Source organism: Cyprinodon tularosa, unplaced genomic scaffold (genome assembly GCF_016077235.1).
Source record: "Cyprinodon tularosa strain WSP-4 unplaced genomic scaffold, ASM1607723v1 ctg118, whole genome shotgun sequence".
In the NCBI taxonomy this organism is placed as follows: domain Eukaryota; kingdom Metazoa; phylum Chordata; class Actinopteri; order Cyprinodontiformes; family Cyprinodontidae; genus Cyprinodon; species Cyprinodon tularosa.
This window is the reverse complement of record NW_024037981.1, coordinates 479,399-504,144: the sequence shown is the minus strand read 5'-3', so window position 1 is coordinate 504,144 and position 24,746 is coordinate 479,399. Positions and strand designations below refer to the sequence as shown.

The window sequence follows — 24,746 nt, the reverse complement described above, 5'->3', positions numbered from 1 at the left end:
AAAGATAGCATAAAAAACACAAGCGGTGTGAATTTTTTTTACCTAATTATGTCGTCATCAATCAACGACGACACGTAAAATTTTCGCGTCAGAAACGGTCTCGGGCCTCGAGACTTGAGATCGGTGCTACTAGAAGCTTCTATTTTTCTTTAGATTTTGTTGAATTCAGCCGAAATGCCCAAAGTAAAGAGAAGCAGAAAGCCACCTCCAGATGGATGGGAGCTGATTGAACCCACTTTGGATGAGCTGGACCAGAAAATGAGAGAGGGTAGCTTGGTTTTATCCGGTTGTCTTACACGTTAAATAGCAAGAGAATAAAAGATACGGGAACCAATTGAGATAAAATATTATTTAACATCTTTAATTATGTTATTTTTCCAAACATTGTTGCATGTTTTTTTGTATTTCACATTAGAACAGAATAGTCTTGCTGTGTCTTTGATAAGAAATACTAACTTAGGACTCTGACGTCGAAGCTATAGGCAGATTTTTGTTTTAATCCAGTCAAATTCAATGCAGATATATATATTTGCTTTTTTTTTTTTTTACTGTTTTGAAATGCATATGCTATTTAATAAAGACTAACCTACTATCCAAGACACAGGCTTCAAAAATAGCTAACATTGTTACTCAGTAAAATTTTATTGTGTTGTGAACAATTCATCAGAAAGAATTAATAACACCTTGATAAACAGGCTCCAATGTTTTTTTTGTTGTTTATTACTTGCTTGATTTGCTTTACTTTGGATTGATACACAGAATCTCTGGATGATTGAGTGAAACATCTTTATTAACTTTCTTTATCTGTTTCTTCCCTCTGTGTCCCAGCTGAAACAGACCCTCATGAGGGGAAGCGAAAGGTGGAGGCCCTTTGGCCAATCTTCAGGCTTCACCATCAGCGCAGTCGTTACATCTACGACCTCTTCTACAAAAGAAAAGCCATCAGCAGAGGTACACAGGACCTAACATCCAAATAATCTTATAACTTCTTTCCTATTTTTTTGGTTATTGTAGCAGCTTTAATTGAGTCATGTAAAGTTGAGTTCCTTGCAGGTTATGTGTATGAATTTTGTTATAATGATAAGGAAACTGGATAAGTTTGACAAGGTGTTTAAATTTCTTGATGCCATTTCTTCTCACTTTTATCAATTATTCCATTCATGAATTCCATTCATACATCTGTCCGTCTCCCCTTTTATGCATCTACCCTTTATCTACTATTTAATTTACTCAGTTGTTTATCCATCATATTCAAAGACAGAATTGCAGAATTATTGGCAATTAAATCTAGTAGCTATAATCTAAAATTAATGTATGTAAAATGCTGAAATTCGGACCTAAAACTGTGCAGGAACCCAACGGAAGCTAACCTTTTAGAAATTAACTCTCATTTTTATTGGTTTCTGTGTAATATAGAATAACCATAACTACAGAATTTATCCATCAGGAGGTCAGTTTATATCCCACTGACTAGATGTTTCACTCATTTGTTTTGTGGCAGAGCTGTATGACTACTGTATAAAGGAAGGGTATGCTGACAAGAACCTGATTGCCAAGTGGAAGAAGCAGGGCTATGAGAACCTTTGCTGCCTGCGCTGCATCCAAACACGGGACACCAACTTTGGAACTAACTGCATCTGCAGAGTCCCTAAGAGCAAGCTGGAAGTTGTACGTCTGACAAAGTTTTATCAAACCTCACTGGTTAAACCAGCTTTATATCAATGTGTTTCTTACAGATAGTTTGGTTTTATTGTGAAACTTTCTCATCTTTTGCAGGGAAGAATCATTGAGTGCACTCACTGTGGATGCAGAGGATGCTCTGGCTGATCATTAAAAAAGCCTAAAGCTTTTGGTTTTACCATCACTGTCTACTGCCCTGATGTGACGGGATCAATGTTTTTTGTTCTTCTGTGTTTCAACACAGAAAAAGAGTGAAGAGGACACTGTGACTGGGGCCACCTTTTGTTTTTCCCCCACATCATTTTTTTTTTTTTTCTGTGTGGTTTTTATGTTAACAATTTTGGTCTCTGAGTCAGACCCGTCATTCCATAAAATTGTGTTCAAAATGAGGGGCAGTTGTAATGCATAGTTTTTCTCACGTTGCTGGCTGGAATGTGTTGGTTGTTATTTTTATCAGAGTTTTGATGTACATCTTAAATACTCTCAATTATTACAGTATGACTTTTAAATAAACATTTCGGTCATTTCCTGCGTGTCGTTTGGCATTTTAAAACGATTGCAAGTTTAGCGTAATCTCTTTTAGCTGTTACAGGTGAAAAATCTGAAGTTAAATGCTTAAAAAGAACTCTTCAACAAAAGATTTTTAATCCTCATGAATCATATGTTAAGAGAGAGTTGTTTACTGTTAGACAAACTTTGTCATTTTGGATGCGCAGAGTGTATACAAAATGAAATTTTGTTGTGTACAGCTTACAACATTATCCTGCTGAAAGTAGCCATCAGAAGTTGGGTACATTGTGGTCATAAAGGGATGGACATGGTCAGCAACAATACTCAGGTAGGCTGTGGCGTTGCAACGAGTCTCAATTGGTACCAAGGGGCCCAAAGAGTGCCAAGAAAATATTCCCCACACCATGACGCCACCACCACCAGCCTGAACCGTTGATACAAGGCAGGATGGATTCATGCTTTCATGTTGTAGACGCCAAATTCTGACCCTACCATCCGAATGTCGCAGCAGAAATCGAGACTCATCAGACCAGGCAACGTTTTTCCAATCTTCTATTGTCCAATTTCGATGAGCTTGTGCAAATTGTAGCCTCAGTTTCCTGTTCTTAGCTGAAAGGAGTGGCACCCGGTGTGGTCTTCTGCTGCTGTAGCCCATCTGCCTCAAAGTTCAACGTACTGTGCGTTCAGAGATGCTCTTCTGCCCACCTTGGTTGTAACGGATGGTTATTTGAGTCACTGTTGTCCTTCTATCTGCTCGAACCAGTCTGGCCATTCTCCTCTGACCTCTGGCATCAACAAGGCATTTCCGCCCACAGAACTGCCGCTCACTGGATGTTTTTTTTTTTCGGACCATTCTCTGTAAACCCTAGAGATGGTTGTGCGTGAAAATCCCAGTAGATCAGCAGTTTCTGAAATACTCAGACCTGCCCTTCTGGCACCAACAATCATGCCACGTTCAAAGTCACTCAAATCACCTTTCTTCCCCATACTGATGCTCGGTTTGAACTGCAGGAGATTGTCTTGACCATGTCTACATGCCTAAATGCACTGAGTTGCCGCCATGTGATTGGCTGCTTAGAAATTAAGTGTTAACGAGCAGTTGGACAGGTGTACCTTATAAAGTGGCCAGTGATTGTATAATGTAATGGTTTTAAGCTTTTTTTGTATAGGTTAAAATCAATAGATTTAAAAGTTTACTATAAGAACAAGAATCTATATAACTTCAAAATAAAAAAATATGATGTAAAGAAATGGATAAGAATCAAAGAGGAAAAGTAGTTTTCCTAAACTGGATAAAATAGCAGGAAAAATCTAACTTCTGCAGTATTTTTACAGCATTGTAAAATCTCTATCACTGATTTAATTCAGAGCATTATAAGCATCATGTGAAAATTCAGAAAAAGGAAGATCGACCTATTTGTGCTAAATTTTAAGTTAGAACAACCACACTTTCAGTCCATTAAGTAAGGAGCTGCTCTTATATGAAGGCGAGAAAAGAAGAAAAAAAAAGAAATGATTTAATTTCTTAACATAACCTTACTTCTGATTGGCTGTGTAACAAAACCCGCCAAAACAACCTGTCAATTTAAATATTTAATCACAAATCTAGTGATCCATTCACATATGCATCTAAAAGTACATTTATTTATTTCATTTAGTCTCTTTTAACCTTTCATAATCTGAAAGTAGCTTTACTTGTGCTGAAGAGCAGCCGGTTTATCAGCGTTTCACCTCTCAGACATCTCCAGCAGTATTATCTGCTTTTTTTAAGGTGTCTTATTATGTGTAAAACCCAGAATCTCCCGTCCATGAATAGTTCAGTTCATGCCTGAAAAACTGTTAATCCAGGGGGACCTTAATATGAATGAACATCACACCTCTAAATCTGTTTTTTTTTTTTTATGTAAAAAAAATTCCGCATCACAGTTATGCCATACTTTGTGTTGATTTATCTCAGACGACTCTACTTGCAGGCTACATCTGGACCACGAGGTAAGTTCATGTATGCATTATTGATGGACCACCAATGTCGCACTACATGACCCATAATTCACAGCAGGAGCTACTCACAGCTTAAGTTAAGCTGTGTTCATAAACAGGGTTTGTAGGATGTCCATCCATTCACCGTTTATACCTGCTTATCGTTTCAGGGCGAGAGCATGGGCTACAGCCTGTGGACAGGTCACCACTCAAGTACAGAACAACACAACCATGCATGTAAATACTGAGATTTAATGGTAATTTAAAGAGGTTTTTGAATATTTAAGAGGAAGCTGGAGATGTGCATGGAGAGAATTGCTGAAAGAGCCTAGGCAGTGCTACCCACTGCGCCACCATGCAACAATGAGATGTCAGAAAGGAAACTCAACAGTACTTTCCAGGTTTCCAAGCTACACACTGCAAAAACAATCTAGAAATAAGTACAAATGTCTCAAGTTAAGTGTGTTTAAACCTAATTTGAGTAAGTGAATAAGATGATTTGCCAATGGAATTAGATTTTTTACTCTTAAATTAGATAACTAGATGATATGCACATGAAATAGGACTATCCAATTGTTTTTTTCCTATTTTAAATGTAAATTGGAAACAGTCCAAGAAAAGTGCACATTTTTTTTAAGAAAACAAATGACTTATTTAGTGAAAGAAAGCAAATCAGTTCGGGTAATGTCTACAATGCAAGTCCTGTGCAGTGACTTAAAAAAAAAATCTGTTTCTGCTGAGTTTTGAAATGGAGTGAGAACTTGGAAGCATCCAGATGGAGCTGAAAGCAGTCTTGTATAACAGCAGAAAGAAGCATCTGCCTCATTGTGTTCTGCTAACTGTTGTTCCCCATTTAAATATCCAAACTCCACCTTTAAACACAGCAGCTGGGTTTGGTGATGCAGATGAACAAGATGGAAAACAGAAGTCAGCCACCCTCTAGGTATGCAGAGTTTCACACTAAGCCAGGAATCATTAACGGGTTTTTATTCTGGAACTTCAGGCTGAGGAATAGATGGAACAAGGACCGCGTTCCGTTAAGTCTGTAAGTTTTGAGGTGAGTGTGACAGTTTTTAACAGCTGGTTGAGGTCTACTGATGCGGAGATTAAACCAGGAAAGTTCACAGCAGGTTAATTTTCCCCTGCAAATATAAAAAAATCAAGAAAATGAAAAAACTCCAAATGTATCTGGTTTTAATGGAAACTTCTGGTATCTGCAAATATTACACATAATATATTTATTGTAGAAAGTTCCAAGACCTCCTTGCAGTATCTCCACAGCACACTAGGGGGTTGGGAGCCCCATGTTGAGGACCTCTCTGCTAGGGCTCGTAAACATCCAAATAGATTCCCCCCCCCCCCCAACACATCCAAAAATTTTTCCCCAACTATGTTTCCTATTAAAAAGAAAAAAATGACATAAACTGTAGTGCTTTCATAAACTAGCTTTGTTTTACATCATCCCCTCTTGGGAGGTGGCCTTAATTTAAAGGGCAACAAAATTCCAGCTGTGAAAAAAATCATGTTTCATAACAAACAATAAAAACACAACAAACAAAATGTTTGCAGCTAGTTTCACACATAGAGCTAGTTAATCACTTATAAGTAAACATTTAGGAATGAAAAGTGATGACCTGATGCCACTCAGCTATGGAAGCCCAAAGATTAGTTTAAAAAAAATCCAGACTTTCCAAGTATTAAACCTTTATAAACAAACCAAAAAAAAAAACAATTTGATTGATTTTACTCTATAGAACAGGTTGTAATAAATAAATATCAAATAATCAACAAAGATTAATACATATTTTTCAAACTGTATTACAGTGGTGTTTTCAATCTAAGCAAAAAAGCTAAAATATTTTGGACAGATGTTTATAAAATGCAAGTGGTGTGAATAGTATCCTACAAAACTGAGTGTAATAATTAGCTTTATTGACAAAGAAAAAAGAAAAAAAAAAAGAAAAAAGAAAAAGCAGACTAATTTGGATAAGCTTGAACTGCTGAGAACCAGAAGACCATTCTGATAAAGATTTTTCTATCCAATCCAATACCTGGGCTCATCTCAGTTTATATCTGATATCGATTTAACTATTGAACGGATGATCCACATATCTCTCCATGTGTGTGAAGGCTTTAGCCTTGACATAAACATTGTTAAAAGAGTTAATAAATGAATGCAGGTAAATGTACCTTATAATATTTATTAACAAATAAGCAACACAAAGAAATAACAGGTCCATGTAAAGTGCTCTGGATTGGATCTCTGATATCTAAACACAGATAACCGATCAACTGAATTATTCAATATTGGAGCCGATAGCTGATCCAGATGTCAGTAAATTTCAAATTCAAAGGACTAAAAGGGAAGCAAATGTTTCCTTTCTAAATCACATCCCACTATAAGTTCTCTTGCTTTTTGCAAACGTCGGGATGTTTTGTTTTTTTTCCAACTTATGCTCATTACACTGTCACAAGTATTTACCCATCACCCTGTGAAGCAGTGGGCTGCCATCAGGGCGCCCGGGGAGCAGTGTGGGGTTAAGGGTCTTGCTCAGAGACCCAGAGCGGCAGTCTATGGAAGTGGGGCTCAAACTCAGAACCTCAGGATCCCAAGCTCTATGCCCTACCCTAACCACTAGGCCACCACTCCCCATATTTACAAAAAAATGACCCCTGCATGGAAGTTAAAAAGATGAAGCGCATCAGTGGATTCAAAAGTTGCTGCTCCAGAACGAACACCGACTGCTCCTGCTCCTCATTTCCCAAACACCAGACTATCAAAAGTTTAATTTCCCCCCACCAAAAGGCAAATTCACACTCGCTTCAGCGATCTGTGGACGGATCATGTCATAGCAGACTTCTCCCATCAGACGCTTCTTCATCCGCTGCTCCAGCAGGGCAATTAGAAGTGTTTCACAGATGTGCATTTATTATTCATGGCACCTCAGATGCTCGCACATCCGTCATCTCTGAAGTGAGTCACACAGAGACGAGGCTGGAGGTTTGCTGGAAGTATAGCTGCTGCTTCATCTGAACACAAAATCAAGGCGAAAAAAAAAACAAAACACACAACATGGAGGCAAACAGGACATTCAAAACGTGCTTTATTCTAATTCCTGCAGGGCCGAATGAGCTCAGCCGCCTGCTGTAGATGAGATACAAAAAGCAGACATATATAAATGGCAACATAAGGACACTGGGTGAGTTGAGCACACAGCGGCATGGCTTTTCAGATTACATTCAGGGTTTCCTTTTTACATCAACTATAAGCAAATTAAATCAGGTGCAAAACTTCATCACATGCGGCAAAACATCATCCACAGAGTTAAAAGGCTCGCTTGGCGTCTGACCTTTGAGATCAAACTCTGACCATGCAGCCATGACGATACCATCTACACAATCACAGACTGGACAAAATGAGCACAGGCTTAAATCAGGAGCTCTGAAAGGAGAGCAGGTTTGCTGCTACGGTCGAACAGAGATGTTCCCCTTTTTCACTCCGAATAGTGATCAGCAGATATAATATATTAAAAGAAAGAATAAATCTGTTGAAGAAATACTGAAAACTTCAGTGAATGTTTAAAGTGTAACTTAAAAAAATAGGCATCATGCAGAAGTAAATCAATAAACAGGAATGTAGTTAATTTATTTAATCTTTCCCATAGAGAGCAAAACATTTCAGATTTTTTATGTTAATTTTAAAGCTTGTGAGAGGATTGACTGACAGCTATTGACCATGAAAAAAAACTGTCAGAGTGCTCTCCCTTTGAATAATAATGGAAAGTAGAGTGGAAGATAAAACTCTGGTTTAAAATATGCACAAAAGCAACAGAGCAAACCTTTAGCTTAAAGGTATAGAGGAGGATTCTTATGAATTTATGAAAACACCATATCTTTCCAATAAAAAAAAATGCACATGCACAACCCTGTACTCTATCCCGAGAGGGAGTGCCTATTAAATGCATGCGAGAGCGTGGACAAGCCCATTTCTCCTTGTGCACGCTCTATTTAAAAGTTGCTGTTTGCATCGCTCATACAAGCTTACTTTCCAAAAGAAGATTTGCAATTTTCCACCGTGTCAGACTCATGGCAGTAAATGAAAATGGGGACGAGCACATAGGATGGCTTTACGTACACATATCACCAGAATGATTGACAATTAGGAGGATCCCTTATTTTGATGATCTACCCAGGAAAAGAACATCCTCCACTATACCTTTAATGGGATCGTGAAGTTAGTTTCCATGAATGATGTTTGATTTTTTTCTTTAAATCAAATTCCAAAAGAAATCAGAACACAAGCTCCATAGACTAATGATGTTGGAAGGCAATTTGCTTCTATGGTCCAGATTCTTATCAAATCCACAGTAGGTGCAGCCGTCGGTCAACGCTGCATTAATGCACATATTTATGCAAAATAAGCTGCAAACAGGTATTGAGTCTATAAGGTGTACAGTACACGACAATTGTGTACAGCAGGGCGGGTATTTGTATTAAAAAAATATTTGTTTTGCTTATTTTTTAGAGTTCAATTTTCTGTAAGCTTAAAGCCAAAAATCATCAAAATTAACAAACAAAAGCTTGAAATGCATCAGTTTTACCCTTTGACATATATAAAACATAAAAAATATAATTAAGATATTCTAATTGAATTTATGGGAAGAGATTTAGTTATTTCCTTGTTTTCTTTAAAGAGTTATATCTGTCAGACAAGAAAATATAAAAAAAAAAAAAAAACAAGAAAAAAAAACAGCGTTACCGAGCTCAGGGAAAAGGAAAAATAAGTAGCAAGCATTAAAAGCTCAATCTGTGCATCTGTGTTTAATAAATAAAGGTTAGGCAGGCATCCGAAGTGAAACTTAGGCTTCTGTTGGCACGAGAAATAAAAGTGTATTCTTAAAATCTTATTGTAACAAACCTGAAGCGTTATCAACACGGTGATCACCCTGACACAAGACTCTCATGCAGACAAACATGTCACTCTCACACAACTTTAAGACAACAGTGAAATTCATTAAACATTTTTAGATTAAATAGATTTAAAACTCTTCCTGACTGTTAAATATACCAAAAAAAAAAAAAAAAAATGCATCTCTGGTTCCAACTGTTTAATAGACAACATCATTCTTCTCAGGATCCGGTTCTCATCCAAACTGAGGCTAAACATAATTTTTAAAAAATGGTTTAAACAAGTTAAATGTCCTTACTAACAATCCCCAAATTATGTTACTGTCTGGAACAGAAAGGACACTTGTCCTTTTAATACACGGACATGGGTCGCAAAAGCTAAAATTGTCAACAAGATGAGAAAAAAAAAAAACTGACAGATGGAATTAGTTTCCAAAGAGAACCGCTGCTTTGAAAAGCTGCGACGTGCTTATGTCCCAAAACAGAGAACAGAAAACCTTGCGGTGCTGAAAAACAGGTTTTTTGCAAGGATATAAAAGCTGAACCCCGGACCAGACGCCCGGTATGCTACAGCAGGCGAGTGTTTCGTTTCTGCCTCATTTACATGGTGGTGGTGCTTGGATATGAAGGTGTCCAGAAGAGGACACCGCGGAGACAGTCAGCACTTATTGGCTGTTTTTGTTTTTTTTGTTTTTCCCTGCAAAGAGAGGAAGGTGTGAGATTAGAGAGAAGCACAGTGAGGCAGACGGAGAATATCTTATGGTCCCAATGAACCCCAAGCATCAGATTTTGTATAAAATGCTGGTGATGTAGTTGAAACTGAAATAAGGTACAGCTGCACAACAGCTGCTGTTAGCGGGCTGCAGGTAGCGCTGAGTGATGAGCCGGCTGAGGTAGAGCAGGACGTGGCTGTCCTCCTCGTCCAGCCCCAGCTGCTCCTGCAGGAAGCACCGCCGTCTGAACTCCACGGCCTCGGGTCCCTCCGTGGGGCTGACGGGCAGGTGGAGGTGGTGGGTGAAGGTGAGCAGGAAAGCCTGGGCTGCCAGGCGACAGAGCGTGCTCTGCAGGTGGAGGAAGAAGGTGGAGCCGTGGCGGATGTAGGTGCGGTGGTCGGCCATGGTGGCGAGGAGCTGGCCGCGGTACTGAGGGCAGCGCAGGGTCTTCATGTCGGCGTCCAGGATGGAGATGTAGCGGCTGTATCGGGACAGGGAGTAGAAGGTGCTGGAGCCGGCTGGAGATGCAACCCTGTGGGAGAAGAAGAAGAAGAAGACAGTAACATCTGGAAGAGATGTTGATGATTATTCTATTCAGGAAGAAGTTATTACCCTGAAATAAATCTGGACTAAATATTATTTTCCAATTTCCTTTTTCAGATCCCTTTTCTAGCCATAAACATCGCCATGATAGGAGTTATTCATTTTATTTATTAATAGTGACAGCAAAACTGTTGTAATGGTTACATTTCTGAGCAGACTTTGAATCCTCTGATCTTTACCTGGGTTGCTCTCTATGGAGATCAAGATAATCTCTGAAAATGGATTTCTAATCATACAATTAGAAATCCCTTTACTTTTCAAATGCACATTTTAAATTCAATTCAATTCAGTTTATTTATATGGCGCCAATTCACAATAAATTGCAATTCATCAGATCATCCAGTCAGATTCTGATTCAAAATTTTCAACTAAGGAAAACCAGTGGATTGCATCCACACATTGACTTGAAGGCAATCCCTCACACAAAGGATGCCTGTACCGATAGTGGAGAGGAAAAACTCTGTTTTAACAGTAAGAAACCTGAGGTAAACTAAAACAAATTATTAAAGAGGAATGGTAAATTGTATTTATTAATCCATTATTAAATACTATAATTTAAAAATATATTTTCAAATCCCATCTCTAAACCGAAAACACTACAATTCATGAATCGGATTATGAATACCTTTCCTAATCCACATTTAAAGAAGTAAATCCTATTCGGTTTCTATTTTATTTTTCACCTTTTATTGGAAATCATTTTTTGCAGTTAGAGTCTCTTTTTACTTTTCTCTTCTTTTTTTTTACCCTTATGCTCCCTGAGAACACTGCATAGCAGTTAAACCAATCACAGTTGCTCCTCAGATGTAACCAGCTCTCTCATTGATTAGACTCCCACACCTGGATCACAAAATGACCAATGAGGGAGCTGGTCTCATCTGAAGGAGCAACTGTTATTGGTTTAACTGGTCTCCAGTGTGCTCAGGACCAGAAGGGTCATGGAAAAGGTAAACGGTGATGTGACTGCAAAAAGGATTTGAAATGGAATAAGGTTAAAACCATTAAAACTGGTTTTATAGCTGAGGCTAATATTTAGCTTAGTGCAGCTTTTACCCAATAATAAGGTTTATATTTCCCCTCTATGGATACATTTAAATGTCTAACTTTTGATTCTTTATATAAAAAACACTAAAGCCCAAAATATAATGACATCAAGGCCCACAATAATATTAAAGTTTACTTTAAATTCTCATAAAAACATCTCCTGAACAGGCTATTCATTTCCAGTAATTCAGAGTTTGTTGTCGACAATATATTTCTTCAGATTCTCCTCTCAGCTGCATAAATAGTTTGCATGTTAGATCACATGGGAAATATATTTATAAGGAATTATATTAGCATGCAGATGTTTAATGTAAAGGATGGGAGAAGCACATTTTCAATTTACCAGACATTTGTATCTTTAATGTTATTAGGTCATTTAAAGCTAATTAAAACAACAAAATATTTGTAAAAAAGGTGACAAAAAAAAATAAATAAATAAAAATTATTAGAAGCACTGCTGATTAGATTTCTTAGTAGGGGTGGGCATTTATCGTAGCATTTATCGTTATGGTAAAACATGTTTCCCTGTGTAATAGGAATTTTGATTTAACCTCTATATGATAAATTAGAATTAATTTTTTTTAACCCCTAATAAATGTATGAATTGTTTAAATACTTCTTTGTATTTTTTGTTTTCCATTGTGGGATTGACAGAATTGAAAAATATAATTAAATGTGGTCGCTGTTGGATGTTCAGTGACAGAAATCAGACTCCTTTATGTAACTGGTATCCTGAAGAAGGCCATTTTTAATCTGTATAGTTTCAGCGGCAGTATGAGTGCAGCTATGATTGCTTTGGTATGCAGCCATACAGTTACCTGAGAAAGACTGAAGAAGCAATGAGAATTTTTCCATCATCACTTTTATCCTTATCACGATTTTTGCTAAATGGAAATTCAAGCAATAGCGATGCAAAGATGTTCAAATCTATAGTGGATAACCTTCTCCTGTTTTAACCTGTTGACAAGTCAAGGTTCTGTTTACAGAAGCTGAGCAGAAAAGAAAAGCTCATGCACCGATGTGCATGAGAAGCTGCAGGGTTGTCAGAGTGAGTCATGCTCACTGAGTCAGAGCAGATGAGTAACTGTGGAGCGAGGTGTGACTGGAGCTACAAACGCCATGAGATCGTCAGCTTTCTGTTTAACAAGTTTGCAGGAACTTTGCAAAGAACTCCAAAATCTTTGAGTCAAGTTTGACGTTTGTTTTTCTGCAGCTTCCTTCCAGAAGTACCTATGATACCTTTCGGACATTAACACACGACCGAAAACAGCAACATATTTTTATGCATTAAATGGGTCAAAACTAAGTTTTGCATAAAAGTGTAAAACAGCTCAGGCTCAGTCGGAAAGACTCAAATTGGACTTAGACTAGGCCGTTCTAAACATATGCATTTACTTTATTCTGTTTTTCATGCTTCTCTGCTCCAGTACACCTTAATGGAATCACTGCATTACCTCTATCTTTTTTTACCCATGTATTTAAATCAGGTACATGGAAGCAGGGAAATACCTAAAACCAGCAAGACAGACAGTTCTGAATACAGGTTTGAAGACTCCTCTTCCACGCTGTTAAATTACAGAGGTCTTTTGTTTACAAATGTGGTATTTGATGGTGAGAATAGTGTGTTCAGGTGATGTACAGCATTAGTTTTGCACCACAAGTAGCATTTTGTATATCAAAGTATTCTTCTATGTTTGCCCCTCTATGGCTTGAGCCAAACATGCATTCAAATGAGTAGCTACAAAAATTAAAAATGTTAAGGCAGTTATTTAATTTCAGAAATTAAACAACATACTGTGGATCAGTGGGAGATTGCTCCTCCCAAAATGCAGGACCAACAGATTGCTGAACTCCTTTGTTCCTCATGACATCCAGCTGTACAACTCCTCACTTTGAGAAGAAGGAGGTGATGGGAAGAGGGTCAAGGGTCCCTACCCCCCCACACCCCCTTGGACATCTTATGCAAAACATTACATATTGTCACTCATGTGCAACATTCTTCTCTCTCACTGTGCAGTAACACTTTCCTTACTTTGCAGTTAATTTTATATAAAAAGAAAACATACCGGTATTCCAGGACATTACAACTTTTTGTTATGTTTTTTTGTACTATATACACTCTTTATATTTTGTCTGTTGTATTCTTGTATCTTTAATAGCGTCTTGCTTTTGTACTCTATATAAAGATACAGGAACCAGAATTTTCCTGAAGGAGTAATCCCAAGGCATAAATAAATAAAGTTGCTTTAAAGTTGCTTACATTACTTGCTTTTGCAAGGTATTTTAGAGTATTAACATGACTTTTTTTAATGGAATGACAAAAATTCTCTATGCACAAGGCCTGATCAAACCAGATTTACCAGTGCTGAGCTACTAGTTCTACTAGTTTTCCTGCTGTTAGATTCTGGCATCAGACATCTGGATCTCTGCAGCTCCCCAAGAGTAACCACCTCCAGTTCATGCTGTAGATACATACTTTTCAAATACCGGTATTTGGATTGAACAGTTCTCTGTTCCACGGTGTATCTGGAAGGTATTTGCCACTTTGTGCTTATTTAGAGAGGTTACAGCCTTATTCTAAAGGGTATCAGATCTATTAAAATTTGGGGCTGTGAATGTAGGTCAGGGAGATTTGTAAGTTAAGATTTTCAATTCATTCTCTGCAGGTGAAAAAAAAAATTTATATATTGTTTTAATGCAGTATTGTGTGTAGAAATAAGGAGGAAATTAATTGAACATTTGGAATAAGGCGGTAACGTGTAGCGTTGCAAACACTTTCTGGAAGCACTGCACTATCAAAGCTTGGGATATTGTTTTACAACTTAAACCTGCTTCTTAATAACTTCCTCCCAGACCTTTCTGTTGGTTTCCATCACCTTTATAATGCAATTTTGCTCTAAAACACAATGCACTGGGTTGTTTAAAGGGTATCAGAGTGAAAGGGCTTTAATGCAGATGTTTTGTTAATAATGCTAAAAATAAATGAGTTTCAAGTTGAAATATGTTAAGTTTCTAGGTTTGTAAACATTTTACAAAGCGCTGTACGTCTGCTTTACAGTCTAAGATGAGAGGTTTACCTTTGCAGCCCGATAAGTTTCCACCTGTGAAGGTCGGTGAGGGTGAAGGGGCAGGACAGCCAGGGTTGAACCCTCTCTCCGGTCTTCCCAGGGTTGGGTACGAAGAGAGCTAGAGCAGACACGAGGCGGCGGACCCTCCCCTCGTCCGCCCCGAGCACCACAAGCGTCCTGCCGCTCAGCAGACACCACAATGCTTGCGTGGCAAATGAGTACTGCCGCACAAACCTTAAAGCCCCTTGACCAGCTTTTTTCCTCTGGCGGAGGGTCACCGACGCTCCGTAGCCGAGCGGCGAGGCGGCTCGGTCAGAGCCGGTGGAAGCACTCATTGTACAGTCTGAACCATCATCCAAGGAGGTGCGTGAAACAGCATCGCCGAGGGGACCAACAGGAAGCTCCAGCCCTGCTGCTGGACCCTGTGAGCCGGAGGACCCCACTGTGTACTCATCCTGGATCGGCTGGAGGGCATGGGGCTCCTGGTTCACCACCAGAAACTGAGTGGGATTCGGGTTGGAGTTTGGACTCAGGCAAAGCACAGCATCAGAGTCAGTTGCCTGGTAAAGGAAACCGTCCTGAGCCATACAGCAGGCCGAGTCCATGGGAACCAGCAGGTCTGAGCGAGTTCCCGCCTCGCGCTCATCTCCGTCTCTTGCCTCTAGCTCAGACACGACCTCCAGCAAAGATACGGGGGTCTGGTCCTGACCAGAATCACAGTCATCCTCCCCAGCAGTGGTCTCCATGTCCTCACTACTACTCTCCCTCTCAGGGTAAGTGTTTTGGTCGGGTTCTGGTGTCAGATCAGAGTCCGGATCAGGACCTTCTGTATTAACACTCGCCAGGCTCTCCTGTTTCTCTGCGTGATCTGTTCCACTCTTGTCGCTACTGAAGCTTTTGGTCCCTTCTGAGCTCTCCTGTGTCTCAAAGGTCTGGTCCGATGGAGAGGACTCCAGATGGCTTCCCAGAAGTCCAAGCTCCTGGGTAGTGGTGGTTTCACACGCCGTGTCTTGTGGACCTTGAGGGTTCAAACCATCAAGTTCAAGATCCTCTGAGCCCAGGGTAATATGGGGTGGGTTTAAGTGCATGTAGTTGTCTATGGCATGATTCACAGCACAGAACGGTCTTAGTGTCTCGGCTTCATCCTCAATATTATCGTTGAGGTCTTCCTCAAACAGGAAGTTGACGATGTTCAGCTTCCTGCGCACTGTCTTGTCCAGGCGACGGGTGTAGAGGTAACACAGGTCGCCGCGGAAACTCCTCTCTGTCTCTTTCAGAAGCTCCACAGTGGCCTCATAGAAGGTCTCCTCACACAGTTCTTGCAAGGTCTTGAGGCGTTTGTCAAAACACTTGGCAGACTTTGCTTTAATGAGCTGCGGCGTGTACGATGGCCTGCGTTTAATCACCTCATCGTCCAATTCATCCGCCCCTTCTTCCCCTCGGCCATCAACAGACGGACCTCGCCCGCTTCCCCTGTAACCGAGGGGATTAGCTAGCTTGGCATATTTGTCCAACAGCTCCTCACACTCCCTCAAACACTCGCTCATACACTTCTGGCACGAGACGGCATGCGGATCCCGGCGTGGGCGGCGATGGTAGGCGCTGATCTGCTTCAGCAGGTCCCTGTGTTCGTAAATGCTCTTCTCTACGTTGGCGAGCTCATTGGCCTTCTCCACAGTGTGGGCGGAGTAAACGCACTGTGGCCCCGCCTCTCTCTGCAGGCCCTCCTCCCGCTGCAGCACAGAGTGTGTGTACCTGAGCAGAACAACACAGATTCAGAGAGACGTCTAATTCAGCTGCTCTCAAAGTATCCTTTGTTGTTTTTTTTTTTTTTTTTCATACTTTCATATTTTAAATACTTTAAATCATCATAAACATTATAGAATTTCAGAGGTTTTAGCAAGATTGAACCCATCTACTTAAATCACAAAAATATTCTGTGCAATTAAGATTTATAAAAGATCTGTCAAAGGTACCAAAACCTGCTTAATAACCGAGGTGTTAGTGTACGTAATCCCTAATCTGAAGCCCATTACACATCCTGGTTTAAATTATCCTTTTGTATAAATCTTATGTGAAATCCTATTTTTCTAATGAACCCAATTTAAAGCCTGGTATATTTTACTCTATAGGAAATGAAATGAGTCTTGATGAACCACCCAGCTGAAAACCTTTTGTTTACTTCGCTGCTAAACTGCATAAGTAGATGTTTTTTAGTGCTGTCTATATCTCCCGGGCCTTATTTTGAAAATGTATTGCACATGAGTTGAAATCATGCCTAAAAAACACAAAAACATCCCACACAGGTTCAAATTTGTAACTGCATCTGATATTTTAGTGCTTCTCGGTCAAGATAAATGAATTCAAATCAGACTGAAAAAGTCTGCATCATCTGTCCAGTCTAGTATAATGATTTCACATTAGTTTTTCGTTTCTTACTTAACCTTAAAGTTATTTAAAGAAAAAAAAACAAACAATTTTGACAAGAGAAACTATTTAATTATGGGAAACACATTGAAACTGGACGTAAAGGAGAATGCCTTGTATTTCTAGTCTAAAATAATGATTTGGTGCTAAGTTTGTGTCACAACGGTTATGTATGAAAGTTAATAATTTTTTGTTAAAAAAAGAGAGTTCTGTTCTAATTAGGGACGCACCGATCCACTTTTTTCACCTCCGATACGATACCGATATTTGAAGTTTAATGTTGGCCGATACCGATCTGATACAGATACCAAAAACAGCAATGAATTATCACCTAAAAAATGTTTTTCTGTGCATATGATTTAATTTCCCTTTTCTTAAAAAAAAATAGGAAACAACCCGAATATAAACGTTATGACTCATTTATTTAAAAACTGTGCACAAAATCTTAAACCAAAAGTTCTCTGTTTGGTCAACATGTAAAGAAAAGTGTCATTATAATTATCAAGTACCATCTGATTTTTTTGGCCTGTACACCATTACATGCTAGCTCCATCATAAACAATATGGCCGCATTGTGTTGTTGCGCTGCCGCATGATGGCAAAGCATAGCATAGAGCTAGAACAAATAGATCGGCCCATATATCGAGTCAATTGTCACCGATATCGAACTAGTTTTTTTTCTTTATATCCGAACCGATACAGATAAAAATATCGGATCGGTGCATTCCTAGTTCAAATATATATTGAAGGTCCCCGTGAGATCCACTATGTGGACCCAGTCAAATGTATTATCTAAGCCAGCAGCTAAAACAAGGAATCGTTATGGCTGCTGGCATTCTCTGACATTTCTTCTGTCTTCAGGGAAGACGGCTGATAGAAATACCCGGCCGCTGCATCACAAAACTACCATCAGTGTGGTTCTTCTACTCTCCATGTTTGTGTTGCTGTAGGTGCCAATGTGCTTTTACTGTTAGATATTTAGCTTGACATCTGACACTTGGTTGGTGGCCTCAATTCAAGCCCAACACACAGAGCCTGTGACCCCTCCAGCACCACTTTCCTTATGTGCTTATATCCTACATTTGGGTAATTATAATCAAACTGGAACACTTTGGTTTCACTCAGCAGATTTTGGGGGTTTGTTTAAAACTAAATGTAAAGCAATGCTGTCAATACTTTTTTTTTTTTTTAAAGGTAAGTGGGACTTTCTCCAATCTTTCCAAACAAGCCTCATTTGATCAAACTTATTTTTCTGTTAGGGGGTTTACTATATCAGCAGATAATCTGACTCCTCAGAGGCTGTCTATAAAGAAAATATAAGCAGTTAGTCTCTTACCTGCAGGCTTATGAGGTTAGGAGTTGTATTAGATAAAATTTGCTTATCATAGTTACTCATTGTTTTTTGGGGGGGGGTTTAACCTTTCCTTTGATCATATTGACCTCTGACCCAGGAATGTTTTAAACAGGAGAATAACCTTTCTGAATCAATAATGAAGAACTCCATTGTCTGTAATCTACCTTCTAAGCTGCTCTTTCTTGTTAACATAACGTAGGCTACCTCTTCAGTCTTGTAATACGGCATTATTCTTGTTATATTACAAATTTAATTCTTTAGTGTTACAACTTTAATTGAGTTATATTCTTTTTTTTTCAATAGACCTAATATTATGATTTTATTTTAATAAAAAAAAAAAAAAAAACACATCTCTTAGGATGGCCTTAATTCTCTGTTGTAGGATGTAAATTGAATCCATCTTTCATCAATGAAAAAAATAAAATCAAAATCAACAAGTCCAATCAAAACGGAGCCAAGCTAGCAACAGATCCTCAGCAGAGCAGGGTGAGTTTATGGTGAAGTTTTTGTAGCTGAATGTGCAGAGAAGAGCGTTTTAGGTTTGAAAATAAGAAATAAACATAAAATGTAAAACTGTTTTTAACCAGCGTTGTTTAAAGATTGTTACAGGGTTTAATGACCAATTATGATTGAATCTAATAATCATTTAGATTGAAGATTGAATTTAAATTCAGCTACCGTACTTGCAAATTTCAGGAAATATTTGAATCTAGGAAGCATTAAGCAGACCTGTTTGTCACCATTACCTGCATTCACCAAATACTAGGGCTGAAACAATAGGATAAATTCTGATTAATTGATTTTTGAAATCAACCAACTAATTTAGTTATTGACTCATTGTTAACTGGAGTATTGAGACTGTAAAACATGACTATAGCTGACAGAGCAACCTACTTAGAGCAGTAATTATACCAATATTGTAAAAAAAAATACATAAATATTTTTGCACCTAAGATTAAAAAACGTTTTCATCTGACAATATGCTCTATCCAGAACTGCTCAAGCAGAATAGTTTGTTTCGCTTGTTTAAATTTTGTAAAACGTCTTCAAAAATCTTAGTCTATTCGATTATTATTCGATAAATCGGAAAAAAAAAATCAAATTGCAAAGTAATCGTTAGTTGCAGCCCGAATAAATACATTTAAAACACCTAAAGAGTGAAGGATACATAATTAAGCAGATATGGTGGCATTTTTTTTTTATTTCCAGGTTGGTATTCATTTAAAAAAACTGAAAATTGTAAAAACAAATATAGAATTTAGGTTAGAAAAGTTGCAGATGGGGGTTCCAGATGGAAGATATCATTACTGCAAAGAGGTGGCAGAGATGACCTTCCCTTATCTTACAGAGATGACTTATAATGACCCTCACCACACCACTAACTGATCTGGACCTCTGACCTTATCTAAAACCAGATTTAGACCTTTGAAGATTGGCTTAAAGAAAGTTAGGAGCAGACAGTAGGTAAAATGTAGAGTCTCTTACTCCAGGTCCTGGAGCTTCCTCTGGAGTTCCTTGGCGAAGGCTCTTCTGTTCCCAGCCTTCAGACACTCAGAGGCCTGTGAAAAACGCAGAGACAGCTCCTGAAACTGGAGCATTATTTTCTTCTCATCTGCCGCTACATACGCCATGCAGAAGGGCCGCACAAAGCCCCTGGCCTCCAGGTCGTACAGCGTGAAGTGATGGACGTAGGCAAAAGCCCCCTCCTTTGAGTCCCCAAGGACAACCCTGGAGTCCTCCACAAAGCTGAGTCTGGGATATCCGCTGCCAGGCGGATGCCCCACGAAGGAGGCCTGGTAGTCCACCGACATGATCCGCAGGGAGAAGTAGTTGAGATCGAAGGTGCCGCAGACTTTCGGATCATCTGGGATGGTGAGGAGAGGCTGGGGGCCCACCTGCTCCGAGAACTCTGAGATGAGGATGAAGTCTTTGGTGAACTTGGCGTAGGAGGTTTTGGCCCAGGGGTTGGAGTCAGCCACAGGGTGGAGGGGTATGGAGAACTCCTCTGGGAGATCCAAAGTCTCTGGGACGGTCTGCCCATATTCATCCTCTTTAGTGAAAGCTACCACATCTGGAGAGCCTATCATAGTGTTGTTACTGAGAGAGACATGGGAAGCAGCAGAAGCACTAACAGTCATAGTAGAGCTGAGGGTCCATTCAGACTGGCCATGATCACACTGCAACAGGACATGGAACAAGGTGACCTAATCTAGCCAAGGATCTGCATGAAAAAACACAGCAAATGATAAACTACATCAAAAATACCATTTAGAGCCTTGGTTGACAAAAGCAGTCAGCAGGAATCAGAGCGTCCGAGCATCCAGCAGAGCCATCCTGATCCATGGCGTCTGTCCTCCTCTTCCTCACGCCTCCATGCGGGGCTGCGGTCCCTCTGCTCACCGGCGTCCGGTTCATGGCCCGGGCAGAGAATCAAACAACATTTTATACGGTGAAAAACGTTACATCTGCTGCTCACATCCAGACACAGCCGCCATGATTACCCAACTGGACGCTGTCTGGTCACGTGACAGAAACTCCACCCATCGTGAGGGGTAAACCCCGCCCACACCGGAAAATTTTTTTTGTTTTTTACTATAAATACTACCATAGTAAATTAATATATATTTTATTTGTGTTTATAATTATATTTATATCTAAAATATTATATTAGGGATCATTTAAGCCTATTAATAATTTAAGCATAATGTTAATGAAAAAAAAAAAAATCTTATTTTCTTTGCAAGTGGGCTCATTTTATTTTATTTTTATTTTTTAAAGTAAGGTTTTGATAAAAAAAAAAAAAAAAACAACACCCTTATCCAGAGGTAGAATACTCAAAAGTCTTTTGGTTGTGCTGTTCTTTTTTTCATCTCGTTACAGGTGATGAAGCAGACTGAAAATGTTTTGTCATTGTCTCCTTCCTATCTCCTCTTTCTTTCATCTTTTGTCCTTTTTTTTTCTTTTTCCTTTTTCTTCTTCTGTTTTTCTGCTCTACTTACATTGCAGTGTCCATATGAACTGTAAAACTCCCTGCATAATTATAATAAAGCAATTTATATGCATGAACCAAGTGGAGCAGTATGGCAATTGCCATACCGCTACACTTGTGAAAGTAAAATCTGTTGGGCTCCTTTTGGCATCAAGACAATTATTCTTATTGCCACCTTGCCAGACAGGACACTGTAAAAAAAAAAAAAAAAGAATACTCAAAAATCACTCTATTAAGAAAAGTACTATTGATATTGATCATAGTTCTATTCAAGAGCAAAAAAGTATTTGGTAATAATGGTTCTCTAGTACTGCATCACTAATTATTATATCTGACATTTAAAATAATTTAATAAAACAAGCAAATTAATTAAAAAGTAAAATTTCCAGACAGAGGAAAAACATTTCCAAACCAAATTTATTTTAAAATAAAACTTTTGAAACCAGTACATCCAGTGATGATATTTACTCCTTATTGTATATTATCATCACCTCCAAATGTCAGGGTAGGTTTGACTAAGCCTGTGTACAAAAAAAAAGAAAACTAATGTTGTTCTGGGAAAAAAAAAAAACAAAAAGAAAAAAAGCTAGGATTATGATGTGTGATAATACCTGTCTGATGTGAGTCAGAACTAACGTTTTCCCAAGTAGTTTATCCAATCAGGACAGTTCCTCTGTCAGGATAAAAAGTCATCTTCATTCTGTACGCGGCAAAGATTTGGGATGGAATGAGAGCCGAGACCTTGATCTAAAAACATGGTGTAATATTTTTGATAAGGGTAGAGCCATGCAGGTCTCCTCATTTACACACGTGGATTATGTGTTGATGTGGCTGTCATGGTTACAGTTCTGTTTAAGTTTTATCTTTGGGTTTTCTTTTGTTTTATTTCCATTTAGTTTTATTCTAGCTATTTTTAATTCTTAGGTATTTCTTGTTTGCCCTCTGTTTTCTGTGTCAGTCTCCTTTTTCCTAGCTCCCTTCTAGACTCCTCTACCCTGGTCTTTACTTCTCTCTCCCATATATGCACCTCCTGCTCAGCCGTTGTTTGCTGGTTTGTTGTCATTTCATCCCCTTCTAGTTAGTTTTCCTGGTTTTTCTGTATTCTCATGTATTCTTTGCTTCTGTTGCCTTTTGTATAAATAAATCAGCAAGAAACCACCTTCAGCTTCAGTGTCTGCATTTGGGTCCTGTCAAACCTTCGCCCAACTTGACAGTGGCATACTGGAGTTGTATAAAATGCTTCTTTAACTGTGATTCTGATCTGAGTAAGATTACAATTCCAATCAAAATCTGTTGCCCTGTCTCAGGGTTATTTAAAACACTGACATTATGAAGTATTATTTAAAGAGTTTGTCCCGATTGATCTCTTCTCAGGAAAAGAATCGTAGACAGAAAGCTTCAAGGTTTAAACACAGAGCTTTCCTTAACATCATTATAGATTGAATGTATAATGAACACGGGATGGAGTAACCAAACATTTTACTCAAGTAAGAGTGGTGATATTTTTGTAAAAGTATCACTCAAGTAAAAGGTATGGAGCAGTACAACTACTCCTAAAAGTACATCTTTGTCAAAAAGTTACTCAAGTAACTACAACTGAGAAAATGTAACTAGTTACTACCCACCTCTGTTCCCTCCATATTCTCCATCAAATTTCAGTAAGGATTTGGGCTCTGCTGCAACAAAAAGCCTTAAAAATACTTACAGTCAGAAAAACATTAAAAAAGAGAATATATTAAACCTTAATCTTATATATCTACAGGAAAAACAGCCAGAGAGCACTTTCTTCTCCTAAGTTGTCTGTTACCCACTGATCCTGTGAGTTTATTGACCTGTTTGATTAATGAGTAGTTCATAGGTCAACAACTAAAAGAGAAGTAATTAGAAAAAGCAATATAAATAGACTAAGAACTTGGCAGGACATCAGGTTTTAGTTATTTTCTCATCTCTCTTAGCAGGGTTTCACCGAAAATGAGAAGTGAAAGATACAGGACATCATGTGATCTAGAAGAAAAGAAGAATTAGAATGTGAAAATGTGGAGTGAGAAGAGGCTCTTCACACTTCAAGTACCATCACCATCATTTGCAATGAAAGAGCAAACAGTTTGGATACAAGTCTGTGACAGTCTCAATGCTCTTTTGTTTCTTATTATTTACTCCAGTGGTTCGCTAATAATAGAAAATAAACATTAAAATAGAACAGAGTATTAAGGTAAGTTTCAGTCTGTTTCCCATTGAAGTTAAAAACTGTTGAGAAAAAAGAATTGTACTTAAAGTGTCACAACTGTTTTATGAAAGTGAAAATAAATGTGGTTTTGATAGCCTTTTTAAATGAAAATAAACTATGTAACATTTTCTCTCATTATGATAGAATATCCAGAAGTAACCTGTTGCTGACGTTATATTGTTCATAAAAGTGCTCGTACTTGTCGTCTCTACTTCATCGGGTCGCGGGGGCAGCAGTCTCAACAGAGTCACCCAGACTTCTCTTTGAGCAGACACCTGCCCAAGGCGCTCCCAGGACAGCCCAGATATAGTCCCTTCAGCGTGTCCTGGGTTGTCACCTGGGCCTCCTTCTGGTGGGACATGCCTGGAACACCACTCGAGTGTGCCACCCAGGGGGCATCCGAAAAAGATGTTGGAACCACTTCATCTGACTCTTTTAAATTAGGAGAAGCGGCTTGGCTATTCCAAGCCGCTCCAGAATGACCAAGCTCCCCACACAAGGCCTTGCTTTAAAAGTAAGAAAAAAAAAACAAAAAACAAAAAAAAACAGAACTGTCTGGCCTGAAATGAAGCATGTTCCCTTTTTTTTTACATGTTCAAAGATACACATACTGTAGCACCATCAACTAGATGATGCAAATCTGCTTTAAGTGTCTTATCTGTAATTTTACTGTAAGGTAAAAGCACAAAGCAAAAGGACAACAGAGATCCTTAACATTTTAACATGAAATAATAGTGGGAAAGTTTTTGTAAATGGTCTGTACTTGTATAGCAGTTTTATAAGTCTGGAGAATTGACCAAAGTGCTTCACACGACATCCAGTCATTCACGCATTAATGCACACACTGAAACTAGATTTACACAATTTCACTTACAGAAGGGAGGCTGCTGTACACCGGCACCACAGAGCCCTCGGACCATCATGGGTTTTAAAAATAGATTAAAAAAAAGACTGACTAAATAGAAACATAAAGGTTTTTTTATGTTAAACACTGTCCTATGACATTTTTGGTTCCTCTCACTTTCCTTTGCAGGAGTTACTTGTGTTTGATATGAAGGGAGCCGTACTGAGATGCAGTATGTCAACAATGCAACTGTTCAGGATAATAAGAGGAACAGAACAACAGAGGAACATAACACCCAACAGAACTCTACTGAACTGTATTCTGTACCAGAAACACAACATGCTAAAAAGATGGGTCTGATGTTATTTTCAGAAGGAACACTTGAACAACTTGACATAA

At 38.7% G+C, this 24,746-nt stretch overlaps 2 protein-coding genes across 3 annotated transcripts; one reads left to right on the top strand and one right to left on the bottom strand.

Moving 5' to 3' along the window:
* Positions 1-67: 67 nt before the first annotated feature.
* Positions 68-2,208, top strand: bud31 (BUD31 homolog). The gene is made up of 4 exons (XM_038309466.1): positions 68-268; positions 829-951; positions 1,502-1,668; positions 1,777-2,208. The coding sequence occupies exons 1-4, from the start codon at positions 175-177 to the stop codon at positions 1,825-1,827; spliced, it is 435 nt and encodes a 144-aa protein (XP_038165394.1). The 5' UTR covers positions 68-174; the 3' UTR covers positions 1,828-2,208.
* A 5,048-nt stretch (positions 2,209-7,256) lies between these two features.
* Positions 7,257-20,822, bottom strand: smcr8a (Smith-Magenis syndrome chromosome region, candidate 8a). Of its 2 annotated transcripts, XM_038309440.1 has the most exons (4): positions 20,553-20,822; positions 19,773-20,464; positions 14,516-16,261; positions 7,257-10,323 (listed from the first exon to the last, which is right to left on the bottom strand). In XM_038309440.1, the coding sequence occupies exons 1-4, from the start codon at positions 20,553-20,555 to the stop codon at positions 9,861-9,863; spliced, it is 2,904 nt and encodes a 967-aa protein (XP_038165368.1). In that variant the 5' UTR covers positions 20,556-20,822; the 3' UTR covers positions 7,257-9,860. The 2 variants fall into 2 exon arrangements, with proteins under 2 accessions (XP_038165368.1, XP_038165374.1); XM_038309446.1 differs by having other exon boundaries at positions 19,773-20,822.
* Between the last annotated feature and the right edge of the window lie 3,924 nt (positions 20,823-24,746).

Bases quoted from the DNA above. Each gene is read 5' to 3' on its own strand.
- bud31 (XM_038309466.1), top strand. From the start codon at position 175: ATGCCCAAAGTAAAGAGAAGCAGAAAGCCACCTCCAGATGGATGGGAG. The intron at 269-828 runs GTAGCTTGGTTT...TCTGTGTCCCAG, and splicing joins GGACCAGAAAATGAGAGAGG to CTGAAACAGACCCTCATGAG. The intron at 1,669-1,776 runs GTACGTCTGACA...CATCTTTTGCAG, and splicing joins CTAAGAGCAAGCTGGAAGTT to GGAAGAATCATTGAGTGCAC.
- smcr8a (XM_038309440.1), bottom strand. The intron at 16,262-19,772 runs GTAAGAGACTCT...TGTTCTGCTCAG, and splicing joins AGGAAGCTCCAGGACCTGGA to GTACACACACTCTGTGCTGC. The intron at 10,324-14,515 runs GTAAACCTCTCA...CTTCTCCCACAG, and splicing joins AAACTTATCGGGCTGCAAAG to GGTTGCATCTCCAGCCGGCT.